The sequence below is a fragment of the Quercus lobata genome, chromosome 7, assembly GCF_001633185.2.
Source record: "Quercus lobata isolate SW786 chromosome 7, ValleyOak3.0 Primary Assembly, whole genome shotgun sequence".
NCBI lineage: Eukaryota > Viridiplantae > Streptophyta > Magnoliopsida > Fagales > Fagaceae > Quercus > Quercus lobata.
Window position 1 is genome coordinate 29,994,120 of NC_044910.1, and position 18,440 is coordinate 30,012,559.

At 34.1% G+C, this 18,440-nt stretch overlaps 1 protein-coding gene across 1 annotated transcript; it reads left to right on the plus strand.

Annotated features, from left to right (window-relative positions):
* The first annotated feature begins 322 nt into the window (after positions 1-322).
* LOC115951878 lies at positions 323-8,442 on the plus strand. Its single transcript, XM_031069008.1, has 4 exons — positions 323-546; positions 1,053-1,108; positions 1,497-1,660; positions 8,328-8,442. Exons 1-4 carry the CDS (start codon positions 501-503, stop codon positions 8,440-8,442), a joined length of 381 nt encoding a protein of 126 aa, XP_030924868.1. The 5' UTR covers positions 323-500.
* Positions 8,443-18,440: the final 9,998 nt, after the last annotated feature.

Here is an 18,440-nt window from a genome sequence, read left to right on the forward strand (position 1 = left end):
ATATTGTTTAAAAACTGAAAATTATTGCTCAAAATCACATACCAAGCGTCTATTTGGATACCACTTATTTTGCTGAAACTGAAAACTTATTGTTAAAAGTACTGTATATAAAGATAAAAGTTATTTAAAATGGTATGGTAGAGCTCATAAATAATACTAAAAAAAGTTACAAAACTTATAAATAATAACAAAAATAAACTAAATAGTAAAATATTTTCATTTTTCATTTCATTCCAAGCGTTGGTCAAACGCCCCTAAAATGCAATGATATCCAAATAAAAGCGGTGAAACTCGAGGACACGTCGCATAAAAGAAAAAATAATAATTTAAAACGGGCAACAAGTGACGAGTCGGATCCACTCTGATCGGACCGCCCCGGATAGTGGGTAAATCCTTGGAGTTGGACCTTTTGACACTTTCGGAGTTTTTAGACAAAATCGAATATCCGAACAACGAAGGGAACTGTGATTGGAATTGGATCATATCAATCAACAAATCAGATGCCAGTGAGAGTGGTGGAAAGCTCCGCACCTTCTCAAGTTTCAGGTTTTTATTTTGTCTTTGCTTTACTTTCCTTACAATATTTTTCTTACGTTAGGGCTTTCCTTACGTTCTTTCTTTTTAACTCCTTTTTTTCACTCCTTCGTTAATTTTAAAACTGCAAAATCTCTCTCCGATAACAGAAATTTAGGTTCACAGCCAACCTATTGACAATAATTTATACACAAGTTTAGATTTCTTTATTTTCGCATGTTGTCCTTTTATTACATGTTTGTAGAGGTTCCTGCTATGCTTAATTTTAGAATTCATAGTGAATTTTTCAGGATCCTAATTAAAACTTAGTTACAGTAACTTATAACTTAGGTGTTGTACTACATTAAGTTTTAGAATTAAGTTCAAACTCGTGATTACATTGACCAATAAAACACAAACAATGTTATATTTTCCGTGGACAATTAAACTTTAATGCAACCAGGTGTTTGAATTTTTAATGTACTAAGTTTTACCTACGTTTAAATTTTGTTTTAATCTATGTATGTTTAATTGTGAAGGTGCAAATTCTGGAAAGACTTCACCCCCGGCATGCACACTTTTGAGTGTTGGACAGGTTATTCTTTGCCCACCCCCCCCCCCCTTTTTTTTTTTCCCTTATGTAAAGTTTACTTCTCGGTAAGATTTTGGTACTCGGTTTAACATACATTAAAGCCTATGTGATCTGAGCTTTGAGTAGTTATTTTTATATTCAACTATTACTAGGTACCGCGTGTACAATTATAGTCAAGTTCGAGCAAATGCATGAGATTTCCGTTTAACCATTTGAAGTGAAAAGTATAGATCTACATGATTTACTGCCAAATGGAATCGTTTTGATAAATTCTTTATAATCTCAATCACAGATTCGTAAGCCTAATTATATGAGTTGGCTAATCGTCATTGCATTAGTTGAGAAGTACTCTGGTACTCAGAATGTTTCTTAAAGCATAATTTTGTCGCAGGCGTTCTCTGGTACTCAGAATGTTTCTAGTCTTCAAAAAGATGAAGCATGGAGAGTTAATGTTCGCATACAGGGATGTGACCTTGAACATGGGTATCTATGTGGCACCATGGAAGCTCTCAATGTTCCTATGGCAGACACACCAGTAAGCACTTCTTCCATTTGGTTTTTTCATTTAACAACCACTAGTAACATTAATAATTCTTTTGTGTGTGTGTTCTCTGGTATATGGAGAATAGTGCTAAAAACGTGACTTATGAATGTAAAAACACAATGGCCAATGAGCTCTAGCCTCTAGGCCTTTAACACAAATGGTACCTTCTCCCCTTTTAAGAGCAGAATGGGGGTGAGATCGTGGGTTCAAGACCCACCTGGTGCATGTGTAATTTACTAATAAAAAGATAAATGCGAATGCACCATGAAAGAATTAAGCAGATACAGAGTTTTTGTGAACTTCTGTCTACAATACTTTATCTCCTAAGTAGGTTAACAGTAGTTTTTTAAGAGGCAGCTGATCAAGAGGTTTCTTCCCCCACTGGCCTTTCAATATTCTGATTGTTGTGTGATTCTCCTTAATTGCCATGTAACTGTATTACGTTGCCATGTTTACCTAATTGATTGTTATCATGCATTCTCCATCTTCTTTGGTTGCAGCAGCCGTGAATTTCAGTTGCTCAAATTCAAATTTTACTCTTTGTTTTATACTTTTTTTATCAGCATGATGTACACATGAATGCTCCGTAACAGAATATGTGACGCAATTGTACTTTTGGCCATAAATTTTTTGGTTATATTTTCTCAACCTAAACTGGGCTGAATAGCATGCCTGAATCTTGATATGCAACTGGCACTTCATTCAGACAATTGCTAAGGTATCATGACCCCCCCCCCCCCCCCCCCTTTACTCTAGCTGAAATATGGCAATTCGCCTTCTTTGTTTGTGGAGAATTTTTTGTTTCATTTACGATTATGTCAGGTAGTGACCTTCAGGGAACACTACAAAAAATGCGGGCTATAGCTTACATATAGCTGTGTTTTTCAAACGCGGCTATAGGTCCAGTCGAATAATTTTGAATCTAAGGGTGACCTATAGCCGCGTTTTATTAAAATGCCACTATAGGTCCAACCAAATAATTTTTTAAGGTGGACTTATAGCTGCGTTTTTGTGTCTTAAAAAGCGGCTAAAGGTTACCTACAGCTGCGTTTTTTAAAAACACAGCTATAGGTAACCTGTAGCTGTGTTTTTGTGATTTAAAAACGCGGCTATAGGTAGCGCTTAAAAAATAAAAAAAATTTCCTTAAGCTTCCCACATACACCACCTTTCCCACCTACACCCCTACTTTCCCACCTACACCCACATACTCTCTCTTCTTTCTTTTCCCTTTCTTTCTTCATTCTTCAGGTGGTTCGTTCTTTTTTTTTTTTTTTTTTTTTTTTTTCCTTCTCCACATCCAGGTAACTCTTTTCTCTTTTCTTTTCTTTTCTTTTTTTTTCCTTTTCTTTCTTCCTTCACATCTGGGTACCCTTTTTTTTTTTTTTTTTTTAGTTCCTTTTTCTTTCTTCCTTCTTCACAGGTTTGTGTTCTTTTTTTTGTTTCTGAGCTTGTGCTTTTGTTTTCTTGAATGGAATTAGTGTTAGATTTGGTTGGTTTTGTTGAATGAGAGGAGATTCATGGGTTTGTGTTATATTTTGGGGCACGTTTTGTTTGATTTTGAATTTTTTGGTTGTGTTTGTATTGTGAGTATGTTGTGTTTGATTTTTAATTCTTTGGGTTTGTGTTTGATTTTGAATTTTTTGGGTTTATGTTTGATTTTTAATTTTCTGGGTGCATGTGTTTGTATTGTGAGTATATTGTGTTTGATTTAAAATTTTCTGGGTGTGTTTGTATTTTGAGTATGTTGTATTTGATTTTGAATTTTCTGGATTTGTATTTGATTTTGAATTTTTTGTATTTGTGTTTAATTTTGAATTTTTTATATTTGAATTTTCAATTTTGAATTTTCTGGGGAAAAAAAAACCCAGAATTTAAAAAAAAAAAAAAAAAAAAAAAAAAAAAAAAAACCTATAGCCGCGTTTTCAGACGCGACTTAAAGCTGGTCTGTAGCCGCGTTTTCTAAAAACGCGGCTATAGGTCTCAGCCTATAGCCGTGTTTCCAAAAACGCAGCTATAGGCTTTGAGCTACAGTCTTTAAGCCGTGTTTATAAACGCGGCCATAGGAAACGCGGCTCAAAGCCTATAGCCTCGTTTTTGGGGTCTTAAGCTGCGTTTTTCAAACGCAGCTTTAGACCGGTTTTTTTGTAGTGGAAGGGGAGATTGTTGATACGATAAATTATACTTTCTTCACTGGCAAATGGGAAGCGACGTATGTTCCTCTCCTCTTCCATCTATTTTATCATAGAAGACTTTTTACACAACAGTGATCTTGGACAAAACAATCCAATGCTGACTGGATGATCTCTTTACAGGCTAGAGGATGACTGAGGTTCTGTTTAATATCAACGCAAAACTATACAAGGGATCCGTGAAAGGACTTGTGATGCGTACTCAAAAAACACAACACCAAAACATATCAAGAGTTGCAAGAAAGAATTATCGATCTATCTATCTATCTATTTATATATATATATATATATATATATATATTGTTAGGGTCATAATTTATTGTAATTGGTTAATCTTTTAACAAAATGCATTTTATTTGTAATTGGTAGACCTAAGATGGGTTTAGTACTTCAAGAAACATGTTGTTCAAGTCAAGTATTAAAGACGTGAAGATTGGCCCATGAAACAAGTGAAGAAATGTTATTCATTAAATCTCGATAGATAGCTCGACAGATGCCTACTATCAAGACTTAATATGAAACTCGATAGACAGCTCAACAGTAGCTCGATCTATCGAGAATTACAATTTCAAAATTTCCATATCTGAAATTCGGCCTAGTCTTGTGTATTTGTTTAGGGTTTCTTTTCTCACAACCCTAGTCATATATAAGGTTTATTTTAAAAGCAGTCAAATACGAATACAGAGACTAGGAGGCTTATTTTCTCTGTGTGAAGTTATTGCTTGTACGCCACAAGGTTTTGTAATCAAGTGCTTTCAGATCTTCATTGTTGATAAAGTGAAGAACTTTGCAGCCAACAACATCTGTTTAAGTTGCTAGAATTAGTCACGTACTAGATCTGTGCAAATGGTTAGTCACAAATTGGAGATTTGTGCATCAAAGGAAAGAAAGTTACTACAAGATCAAATCAAATTGGGTATTAGAGTAAAGGTTTAATTGTAGGTTGGTATTTTGGGATAGGTCAGGATAGTTGGTAAGACTCCTTATACTTGTAACCATTTGATTGTTGATTAGTGGATTTTTGAGAGTGGTGACCTTAAAATCACCCCGTGGAGTTTTTGCTTTGCGAGGTTTTCTCCATTTGTCAACAAATCACCATGTTCAATTAATTTTCCGCTACACTTAGTATTTTTGGTGATTTGATGGTGCCTTCACATTTTGCATGCAATTGAACTTAATTAATCAACTTGGATAATTGAATCAATTAATCGGGGTCAAACTATCTTAACCCAACATATATATATATATATATATATATATAGAGAGAGAGAGAGAGAGAGAGAGAGAGAGAGAGAGAAATCATTTTTTTTTATGGGAGAAAAGTTCAAAACAATAATTCATTACCCTACAATAGAGACGCAAGAAGAATTATAAACCCACCCAAAAAAAAAAAAAACCTATGTGAGAGAGAAAGAGAAAGAGAGAGAGAGAGAGAGAGAGAGAGAGAGAGTTAACATATTCTGGTGTGAAAAATATGGATTGAATGGGAGATAATAATTTATTTATAGTAAAGAAGATGGGATAAGAAAAGTCAAAATTAAAAAAAAAAAAAAAAAAAAAATGAAAGATGAATGGGTAGAGAAAGAGTAACGGTAGGGTAGAGGAGAGTGGGAAGATCAAAAGGTAAAAGATAAGATTAAATGTTGGAGAAAGTGGGAAATTATTAAAGAGAAGAAGAGTTAAAAATGAGAGAGTAAGAGCTGAAAATAGGTGGATGATGTGGCACTATAAGAGAGTAGCAACATTAAATTCTATACTTCAGCTTTTAAATATAAATAAATATATAGATATAGATTTACATTAAAAAAAGGTAAAATAACTTCAGCTCATACATTCTTAATCCAAATTGCATCATCTAAGTTTGACTGAAATTAATTTCAGTATTCTAACTTTAACTTCATTCATTTGAGTCATCTAAGTTTCAAATTTATTCCATTCAAGTTTTACTTCTAATTTCTTTTTTTTTTTTAAATTCATTAAAACTATATTTTTCTCAAGTGAAAAAAAAAATCTTTAAAATTGATAAAAATATTTAAATATTTTTAATGTGAGAATCAAGAACACGTCAAAGGATTCACAAGAAAACACGTTTATATTCTTGTGATTCATGAAATTGGTTCAAGATTTTGTGAACTCTAGATCATGAACACCAAAGAGTGGATTTAAGTACACAAGACATCAGCACTAAGATACCTTGTGATTGCCCAATTCTTTCTAATATAAAATTTTATAACTTGTATATGGGATTTTCGGATATATTATAAAAAATTTTATAAGCTAAAGGCCCACTTTCTTTAATAACTTTACAAAGCCCAAGCCCACAAACCTCTTCTAAAAACCCCAGCATGTTAGGTTGGGTTTGGTGGAACTAAAATCCCATAAGTCCTCTCTTTCTCTTTCCTTCAACAATATACCGGTCTCTTAAAAAATATACCGGTTCTTATGGTCCATTTGGATTGAGAGAGAGTAGAGTAGAATTGTCCCAAAATTAACCTATTTTCAGTCAATTCTACTTTATTCTCCTTCTCTCCCCCTTCCTCCCCCCTCAATCTAAATGGGCCCTTACAGATTGTGATTTGTGACATCAACATAATTGAAATTTTCCCTCCACACTCTTACTTAAGACATCAATCACACTTTAATGTTTTCTATATATATTCTCTTCCCTCTTGGAAAGCTAAAAACTTCCAAACCTTCCAAACCTACATCAAGCTTGCCATTGCATAAGTCAAGCTATTTTCCTACTAGATGTACACTACTTTGTTCTATATAAGATTAGCTTTCAAAGATCAAATATACAATACTCTGATTTTTTTTTTCACTCCCTATCTTATAACTTTCTCTTTAGGCATCTAAGATGAGTTCGAAACTTTATAGAATTATAAGCTTCATTTTGATCATTGTATGTTTAATAATGTTTCGTTTTGGTCATTACTATTGTGGGTGAGAGATAATGATCAACTAACCCAAGCCATGTTGAATGGAAGGTTAATATGTGACAACCCAATACAATTAATTTATAGAGATGGGTTATCAAGGTCAACCTATTCAAGCCTTACTGGTTTGAATAAAATTAATAAGATTACGAGAAGTTTCCTGAAAGAAAGAAGAAAGTTTCTGAATTAGTTCTTCCTCGGGTTAGTCTGAGGATCAATGGTTCATATATTCCTTGAGTTTCAGTTACAAGGTTTGCTATTACAAGATACGGGTTATTCTCTAAATTTTTCCGTCCCCCTCTCTTTAGGAGTCCTATTTCCTTATATAGCTATTTAGAGTGTATGCTAACCCTCCACTTGTACAATCATTGATCTTTATTTGGATGCTTGTCCCATCAGGGCTTTACTGGAGGTGGTAAAATGTGTTGCAAGCTGTGAAGGAACTGTTCAAGGGTCATTTTGCCATTAATGCGGCTAGCTAAGTTGGTGTAGTGTATTGAATGCGAAGGTGATTGGTACTTTGCCTAGAAACTTCCCCTCTCCCTTACTTGCACGTGTCTACTTTCTTCCTCGGTATTTTGTCTTTTGGTTCAAGTGGCTTATCTAAATCCTCCCGAGGCTCCTTGGGCTCCTCGGGTAGTCGACTTCTTCGATTTCAATACCTGGATTTTTATCAATGAACTGGGCTAGAACTGATAAGGAGCTTTGCCTTCCTTCTCCTTGGGTTGAACCCACTTGGCAATGTTCTGTGTTCAAACCTTAACACCCCCCCCCCTCCCCCACAATTATCATCTAAGGAATAGAAAATGCTGATATGGTTAACATAATGTGTGTCAAATAATTTTAATTACAAAAAATCATTTAATTAATATTTAAAAAGACACAGTAACGCACAGATGACCAAAAAAATGTTAGCAATCAAACATTTATTTATTTCTTTTTCTTTTTCTTTTTCTTTTTTCTCTTCTGTTTTCTTTTTCTTTTTCTTTTCTCTCTTCTGTAACAAAGACGATTACTAGACCGTATTGCTTCTCTCTAGTCTCCACTCACCTAGCTGTCGCCAATTCAATTGCCTTAAAGGAAAGCAGCGTGGAGCTTCAAAGAATTGTGTTTGGTTCTAATATATATTTTCATTTAAAAAAAAAAGGTTTATTGCGAGAGAAATGAGTTTGTTTGGATAGGATGTACAAGGAAGAAGGAAAAAAAAATAAGTCACGCCTACGTTATACTTAATTGGACTAGCCTAACAATTGAGGTTCTTTGTAATCTATATCTATACTAGCTTATAACCTGTGCAAATGCACGGGATTTTTATATAATATCATCAAAAGTAAATAATACTCCATCATAATAATATATATTAACATAATTTGAATAATGGGAAAAAATTAAACTTACAACAAAAGAAAAACAGAAACCTTTCTTCATAACATCATAAAAATTTAGATTCATAGCTCAAAATAACATTTATAATCTTAAAATAAACCAAAAGTCAAATAGTTTAATCCTTTGTTTATGGACTTCATGCTTTCTTTGTTAAAAGTCTTTATAGGTCTAATGTTGTAAGCAACCAAGCCATTGAGGATCTTTTTGCATACCTGGACATATCAGAAGATTCAGAACAAAATGTTAATGTTAAATTGATTCCAAATGAAGATCACATATAAATGCAAAATTAGTTCTACCATCTAAAATCTAGATCACATGGAATGAGTGTTAGATAGCTCTTATCATTTCTTTTTCCTTTAAACATGTCTAATAAAAATTTCTAAATCAAAATTTTACTTATAAAACAAAATCCAATAAATAAAAACATAGGAAAGTATCTATTAGAATATTATCATATTTTTTCTTATCTTTTAATAAGGTGTTGCCAAATTTCCATGGAAGATCAGAGAGTAAAAAAAAAGAAAAATTTGATAAAAACCCAAGTAGAAGATACTAAAATTGATAAGGGTAATGTATATGTATGTTTAGCTGTTTACCAATCGCAAGGTGTCTACCTACTATCATTAATAAAAAATTAATAATAATAAAAAAATTGTAAATCATTTGTGGTAGTGATGTAATACAAAGGAGAATTAAATGACTTCAACAATTTCAATATCAATCTACAATCTAAGAGAAAATTCACCCAATGACAGTTGGAGAATTCATTTGGGCATTTATACTGTTGTAACTTGCACCATGAGCTTAAGGAAAAAAAAAATCATTTTTATGGTAAGCATTAAATGTACTTTGTACAATTTCTGCCTTTTCAATCTAAAATAATAATAAACAATCAAAACAAAATTGAACTCCAACTATTGAACCAAATTTGGTTTACCAAATAGAGAAAATCAATCACCCCACTAAACATGTTGCATAGTATTCTTAAATTTCACTTCTAATTTGCAAGTTGTAAAATCTGCACTACTAATTAATGAAATTAAATAAATAAAGAATCAACCCCAAATGAAAAAAGAGGAATGAATTCGCCTTTGTTGTTTCTGATAGTTTTTGGACCCCTTAAAACAATTGATTTAACTTAGGTAATTAGCCAAGTTGTTACTTAGTCCAATTTAACAAGTCTAGGTTATCACAATAACAAAGATCATAACATGCAAAGCAGCGGAAAAATAAATAACACAAGATATGATCACCTAGGAAACCAAACCAGTAAAAACCTGGGGAGGATTTGACCTAGCTATCCTCAAGGTAAACTTGAATCTACTATCTTGAAAGAATCGAAGCTCATATAATAAGACTTACAAGCCCCCACTCTTGACTTCTTATTGCTACCCACCAATAGAACTTACTGACACGACCATGTGCAAGCTCCGAATCCACGGACTCCTTCTTTCTTAGATTCACCACCAGATACAAGCACACCTGCTTGTGTTTTCTTTACGCTTCAATGGCAGCAACTGAGTAGATCATTAAGGTGTAGATAAATATTCTCCTTGAAAACCCTAAGTTTGTGTAAAGGAAAGCTCCTCTAGATCTCATAAGAGATTTACACAAACTGCAATATGAGCAACACTAAAACGTGGCTAGGGTTTGCCTTTTATACTTAGGACAAATTAGAAACCCTAAAAACGTTTTAAAACAACTAGGGCTGAGTTGGAAATTCTGCAGAAAAAACATTCTGCCCGAGCTTCGATCGATCGAGCCTAAGCTTTGATCAATCGAGTCAGGCCGAAATGTATTAATCTTTTCTGCATCAGCTCGATTCCAACTTTACATTAAATACACAACTTTGAGCAAGACTAAAACACTTCTAAACACATTGTTTTGATCATGGTTTGCCAACAATACAAATTAGAGTTCTAAATACATAAATACTAAGTCTTTAGAATCTAACAAACTCCCCCTTTGACAATCCGTGACAAAACACAACTAGAAGCTCAAAGTTTACAAAATAAAAGCCCTTTACAAAAATAATGCTCATAAATCATAACTACTATCCATCAGTTGCAAGTGTAGACAACAGCTCAATTGAATCAACCTGTATATTTCCTGAAACAATAAACAAAATGCATAACCGCATGTGTGGAAACAATACAAGTAAACAAATTAAATTCTTGATTTCAAACAACACACAATAAAGACATATATCAATGAATAACTTATAAATATAAATCAATAAATAGTTTGAAACAAGAAACATATAAAGTACCAACAAAAAATACTCCCTCTAACATGAATATCCCATCAAAAACATGGCAAGAGCTAAAAAGGTAAAATACAATGTGAAGCACCTAGATACAATCTAAACTCCACAAGCTCTAACCAAAGAAATACTCTCCCCCTGTAGAAAAAAACTCTACAAAGTACTCCCCATTTTTGTGACGAAATGCCAAAGGGCAAACAAACTCCATCATCAAAAGGGAGGTGGTCTAAACTGTGCCAACTCCGCACGTAAGACACAGATCTTATCAAGCACGTCCACCAAAATCTATCCATGAGCCGCCTGAATGGTCAAGACATGATCCAACGTACGTCGAATTTCTGAATCATCCGAAGTAGTCGATGAAGGAACATCAGCATCAGCATCAGCAGCACCTGTAGAAGAGGGAGGAGGGGGAACAGCACTAGATGACGCACCCCTAAGACGCGAAGGAACAACTCGCATATGAGCAACCCTCTGTCTAAGAAAGGTGGCACCTATGGGAGCGACGACATGAACAGGCTCACTAGACGGAAAACCATCTAGACTTAAAAAGAGCAAAATCCTATGAATGAAAATAGGTTGAATAAGCACATGCCCTACAGCAGAACTCCTATGAACCTCGTTCAAAGAACGAAGGAACAGATGAGGGAAACTAATCGACGCACCAGAAACAAAAGCATACAAAAACACACATCACTCTAGAGGGATGGTGTGGAAATGAGAAATAGACCACAACGAATGACACGCTATCCTAAAGAAAAGATAGGCAGTCTCAGTAAGCTCAACGGACATGATCCGAGGATCAGAACCCCACTGGATAGATGACCCAGTGATGTATGAAATGACATCATCTAAAGAGGGTGACTCATCATAGGGATAGTCAGGCTCCCGAACAACCGGAACCCCAAGAGCCTCAGCCACTACCCAAGGGGTAATGGTGAACTCAACACCTCGTATCCAACTCCTAACAAGGGTGTTGGAATCATAGACGTGGCAAGAGAGATTCGAGAAGAACTCTCTAATCAGGGCGGTCGGGGATGGATGATCTATCTCTAAGAGAGGCAACCAACCTCTAGACTCAAAGTTAGCCCTAATGGTCGGATCAATCTCATCTAAAACCACAGCACACTCAGCCCAAGTCTTACGCTTACTGTTCAAAGTATCAAAGGCCTCTCTGCACTTATCATTCCTAAATACCTCACTCCTAGAGGGAGACTCAGAGGAAGTGGAAGGGGTCCTATGGGCTCTAGTTTTCCTAGGCATGGTGCTAGGATAAGGACCAAAACATAGAGCAAAGGAACAAAAACACAAAAGAAAAAACCAAGGGCAGACTGCAAGTTAGCACAAAAAAAAATATAGAACAAAAATCTATATGATGCATAAACAATTTAAATGGCATGATGCATGTCTTAATGCAGTGCAATTAAGTCCAAATAAGTTCAAATTCACAAAATTGACTTGAACATAGAGGTATTAACACAAAACCCCAAAATTTGGAAAACCACTTGATCAATTTGAAAGATATTGACTAATTGATCATCTTACAAGATAGATTTCATAAAATAATGACCAATTACATCAATTGAACAAGCCAATTTCATCAATTTGAACAAAATCCCCAATTCGGGGCAATTACAAACCCTAGAATTTTCAATTTTTCAAAAACCACAAAATTGATCAAATTAAACCACAAGTATCATGATTATAACATCCTAGAACAAAAACCCAATGATCAATTTCACCAAATATGGTTTGTATCATCAAAAACCCCAAAATATGAAAAATGTCGAAAATACCCAATGAATATGCATGAAAAATGCATGAAAACATGAAATAAAATGCAAAAGGAAGGGCATAAAGGACTTACCGGCGTTGGGAGACAAAAACCATGCAAAAATTTCAGAGGAAAACGACAAAAAATCCTTAGTGGAGCCTAGCCAAGTCGGAGAGTGAGAGGAAAGTTTGAAAAGTTTTGAAAAAGTGCCTTTGAAAAAGTCCAATCTAACTTTTAAAAAAAATGATTCACGAGTTTTGATTGATCGAAAAACAGCCTCGATCGATCGAAACAGATAGAGACTTTAACAAAACAATTTAAGAAAATTTGATCGATCGAAAATCAGTTTCGATCGATCGAAACAGACAGAGGCTCTCTCTATCATATTTAAAAATTTTCAATTGATCGAAAAATAGAATGAATCGATCGAAATGGGCAGAGGCTTACTAAATTTGAGGAAAAACACAGTTTTTTTTTTTTTTAAACATTCAGAATCAACTCAAAGCATTGAAATTTAAGAACAAAATGCATGAGTATGTGATTATTGTGATTTTCAAAAACAAGAATTTTAAGCCCAAATTTCCCAAAAATAAATTTCTTGCATTCTCCATAAATTTTCAAGCAACAAATTAATTTTGCACAAAATTCAAAGTATTTGCAAAACTTGGTTGGTCAAACCATAAACACACACAATAACATGTACAAAGTTTAGAAAAGAGTAACTCGTGTAATGTGTGCAACTAGCAAAAGCTTGAAATACATGTGAGGTGATATGTGAATAGCAATCAATCACAAAGTCTACAAAATTCATCACAAAGAATTTAAAAGAGACTATCACCTAAAGAGTTACATCATATAACTCCCACATCTCCTAGATCATAAGTTTGCAATCATGTAAGTTTCTTGAATTTATGCCTCTTAATATACACACCAATTTTAAGTCATGTGATTTTGGCATCAAGACTAATAGTACACACCAATTTTAAGTATTAAGTAATTTAAACCGAGGCTTCACCTTATGTTCTTTTCGTGCATGTGCTACACTTTCTCAAGCACAAAATCTTATGATATGCACTAAGGTGTTCATGATTGGCTAGTGAACAATGGTGAGATGGTTATTTATGTCTTTCTCTAAAAGTTCAAGTCCGACAGTCAAAAACATGTGACTTCAAGATTAAGACAGAGTAATCAAAAACCATAAACATCTTTCCCAAACAACATGCACTACAAAGTTTTAACTAGTAAAGTGCAATAAGTAAGCTCATCAAAGCTAAACAAGGTACAAACGACATGTTATGTAAAAATAAATTGACCAACCTTGTTCTTCAAAAACCAAGAAGAATAGTACAAAACACAATTTGCTTCCTTTTTCTTCCCTTTATTTTTTATTTTTTTTATTTAAAAAAAAAAAAAAAAAACCTAGAATGAAATGCATGAATGTTATGCAATGCAAATCCTAGAAAACAAAAAACAAAACAAAACCAAAGAACAATGGTCACAAAGGGTAGAGCAGCTCGAGTCTTTTGCATCCAAAACCTTTTAGATGCACCATGAGCATTGGAGTTCTTATTCACATGGGAATGATTACCAATTCCAGGATTTGAATAAAGATTTAAAGTCTTTACCAATTCACCAATAAGTACCATAGGATCTTGTGCTTGAGGCACGGGTATTAGACTCTTTCAGATTAACCTTAATCTTCCTAGATGATGAAACTTCTATGGGTTTGGCAACCTCACTCACAGGGGGTTTGACAGTTTCACTCACTATCTCACTCACAGAAGGTTCAGAAGAAGATGAAAGAACAAACTTTGTGGAATGGGGAGCAGACACAGAGATGCGTTCAACATAACCTGATCCAGTTTTGTTAAAAGAAGACTTTTGAACACTCAACATTTGATCAAGTTTAGAACTAGCAGATCTAGCAACAGATAAATCAAGTTCCAAAGATTTAACTTTATCAAGTAAAAGCATATTCTCAGTTTTCACATTGTTCAAAAGTTCAGTAGCATCAAATAGTTTAACAAGCAAATTCTTCTTATCAAGCTCAAGAGATTCAATTTTCTTCAGGCCAAGTTCAACATTCATAGCATCCTTTGCAACAACTTTGCAAAGTTTATTATAGGCCTCTTGAAGATCTGCATCTTCAGAGAGTTCCCCATCAAAAGGGTCCTCTTCAACAGATATGCTCTCATCGACTACAGCAGTAGCGGTGAAAGCAATGAAGTTTCCATCCTCATCACAATCAGAATTATTATCAGAAACTTCACCATCACTAAGAGTTACAGCCATAGCCTTACCCTTGGACTTCAAATAGGTAGGACATTCAGATTTCATGTGACCATACCCTTGACATCCAAAACACTGAGAACCCAAAGAATTATTAGAAGATTGACCTACTTTTTCTCTAGGTTTATCATTATTGTTCACTTTAGTGGGATCATGCTTCCTAAAGTTTCTAGGTTCAGCAGTGTTCATGCCTCTTGCCTTTCTGTTACTATTCCTGAGAAAGTTTCTAAAATTCTTGGTAAGGTAAGCAATCTCTATAGCAGAGAGCTCATCATCAAATCCACCACCTTCAACATCATCAATTGACTTAAGAGCCATTGATTTGGGTTTGGTAGTTTTGCGTAGATCCAACTCATAAGATTGAAGAGATCCTACAAGTTCATCAACAGGGATGGAGTCCACATTCTTGCTTTTAGTAATGGCAGTCGCCATGGGCCTAAAGCCTTTAGTTAAAGATCTAAGAATCTTCCTAACAATTTTAGGTTGATCATAGATTTCACCCAAGTTCAAAGCAAAATTAACAATGTCATTCAATTTAGTATAGAATTCATCAAAAGATTCATCATCAGACATCCTAATGCTTTCAAATTTAGAAGTCAATTGCTGCAATTTATTTATTTTGACAGCCTTTGTGCCTTCATGCATAGTCTCGAGGATATTCCAAGCAGTATGAGCAACCTCAACATTAGAGATTCTCTTAAATTCCTCCATAGAAACAGCGTTAAAGATAGCATTCATAGCCTTACTATTAAACGCAGCTGTTTCTTTTTGAGAAGTTTCTCACTCACTAATAGAAGTAATGGGCTTCTCCCATCCGTATTCAACGGAGTTCCACACTCTCTCATCAATAGATTTAAGGAATGCTTTCATCCTTACTTTCCAATAAGTATAATTATTCCCATCAAAGTGAGGAGGAATAACTAGAGAGTGTCCGTGTTCCATGACAACAGGGGTCAAGGATCAGCATAGTGATCAAAAGATCAACAACAAAAGAGCAACCCGCTCTGATACCACTTAATATTTTTTGGACCCCTTAAAACAATTGATTTAACCTAGGTAATTAGCCAAGTTGTTACTTAGTCCAATTTAACAAGTCTAGGTTATCACAATAACAAAAATCATAACATGCAAAGTAGCGGAAAAATAAATAACACAAAATATGATCACCCAGGAAACCAAACCGGTAAAAACCTAGGGAGGATTTGACCTAGCTATCCTCAAGGTAAACTTGAATCCACTATCTTGAAAGAATCGAAGTTCATACAATAAGACTTACAAGCCCCCACGCTCGACTTCTTATTGCTACCCACCAGTAGAACTTACTGACATGACCACATGCAAGCTCCGAATCCACGGACTCCTTCTTTCTTGGATTCACTACCAGATACAAGCACACCCGCTTGTGTTTTCTTTAAACTTCAATGGCAGCAACTGAGTTAATCATCAAGGTGTGGATAAAACTTCTCCTTGAAAACCCTAAGTTTGTGTAAAGGAAAGCTCCTCTAGATCTCACAAGAGATTTACACAAACCGCAATATGAGCAACACTAAAATGTGGCTAGGGTTTGCCTTTTATACTTAGGACAAATTAGAAACCCTAAAAACATTTTAAAACAACTAGGGTTGAGTTGGAAATTCTACAGAAAAAACATTCTGCCCGAGCTTCGATCGATCGAGCCAGACCGAAATGCATTAATCTTTTCTGCATTAGCTCGATTCCAACTTTACATTAAGTACACAAATTTGAGCAAGACTAAAACACTTCTAAACACATTGTTTTGATCATGGTTTGCCAACAATAAAAATTAGAGTTCTAAATACATAAATACTAAGTCTTTAGAACCTAATAGTTTCCCATCTCAACTGTATATATTTTTATATTCCATGGCCATTGATCCTTATATCCTCACTTTTGCTTAATTCTTCCAACCTAAATTGTGTATTTTTTTTTTTTTTTTTTTTTGAGAAACACCTAAGTTGTGTATTTGTATAATTGAGTTTGTGCACAAACTTTGATAAATCATTGGGTTTGGAACTCTGCACTGGCTGTCATTCTGTTTGATATATATATATATATATATATATATAATAAAATTTTGATATTGTTAATTCTTGTAGATGTTTCTTTACTTTTTTTTTTTTATTTAACATTTGCTAACTATTCAGTGCATCACACGGGTTAGCAATGCAATGTGTTTTTTCACTTGGATTTATCCTCCATAACAGAATATAATAATGAAAGAAATTAGTGAGATATACTCTCTAAACAAGTGGAGGATGTGGAGATTGGGAAATGTACAAATAATCTATTTATGCATCAAAAGTCAGAACAGTGACTAACTTGAAGGAAGAGGGAGATTACATGTTACCATAGACTATCACTTGCAAAGCAAATTTAATCAAAGATTAAAATGAAACTACAATTCAAAATAATTCCAGCAATTACCCGTGTCCCAAATTCTAAGTTTCAATCTTTTTCCACCAATTGTGAGCAGCTTAATCTTAAAATTTCATCTCACCGAAATTAAAAAGAAAAAGGGAAAAAGGAAGAGGGAAAATGAGACTCTATTTTATGTGACAAATATATAATTATGAATTTCAAAACAATGTGTAATTCTTATGTGATATAGAAGGAAAAAGGCACACTAATAGCCCAATTACATTTTCCACCCCAAAAATAAAATAAAAGGAAAAATCAAACTCAAATTCAGCTATCCTCAAAAAATAAAAAACCAAAATAAAAAAAAAATAAAAAAAACTTTAAACTCCAAGCAACCATATCAATTCCCGCTCTGTTTGTAGGAAAAGGAAAAAGGAATATTACTTGAGTCTTACATTTGAGCACTAACAACAATAGTAACCCTATCCTTAGAAAAAGCATGCAACCTTAGTAAAAATGAACATTACAATTGGTAAACAATTACAACCACCATTGATAGCTGGACCCATATTAATCAGTCATTAATGATCATAGAGAGGATCTAAAGCACAACATCAGACTCATAACATCAAGATTACATGAGAAAACACAATTCTCATGCAGTCGCAGATATCTCGATAACATGGCACTACACAGTACTAAACATTACCTCATATTTGTTCAGTCACAATGGCCTAATACTTGTCATGCTACTTTATCTCTTAAGCTTTATCTTACGTCTGGCTTCCCAGACAGCTTCTACATCTACTTGCCTTCATGCTTCCACTCACCTTAAACTAAAATTAGAATTAAGAAACAATTGACCAAAAATTCAGTTCAAGCCTTTCTTTGAATAGTTTGATGGGAATTGAGAAACCAAGGAAAAAATTGATTTGAAAAAAACAAAAATAGATAATGGAAAATCCTTAAGAGAGAGAGGTTGAAGGTACCAATGAAAGCAGAGATCGTTGAAGGTACCAATGAAAGCGGAGATCGTTGAAGGTACCAATGAAAGCGGAGATCGTTTAAAGCATAGTCAATCTGTGTTTTCCATGCCCAACAACGATAGAGACAGAAAATAATTGGGATTATTCAACTAACATGATTATCATTTTTCTTGTTAACCCTTCTTAGGCAACATTCATGTTCTTTTACTTATTTAATCAAAAGTTTCAAATGCGTGTACTTTTATACACCACTGAACTTTAAGTAACTAACAATAAGTCTAGTAGTATGGATCCAAATTTGGCAAAATATTGTTTCAAAGCTAGCAAAAAACAGAGAAATCCACAAATACCGAAAACTGGAATGAAAGACAACACAAACCAAAATTTAAAAAATGGGTACAGGGAAACACACAATCAGTAAAAATAGAAATGCTATAAACCACAAACCAATTTTTTGAATCTGGTTTGAACTTCAAATGAGTAATTACAGAAGCATCAGAATGTAACATTTTGATTTTCCTTTTTTTCTATGTCTTTAGTACCAACTTTCATGACTCTTCTAAGTTTTTTTTGGATTGTGTTATT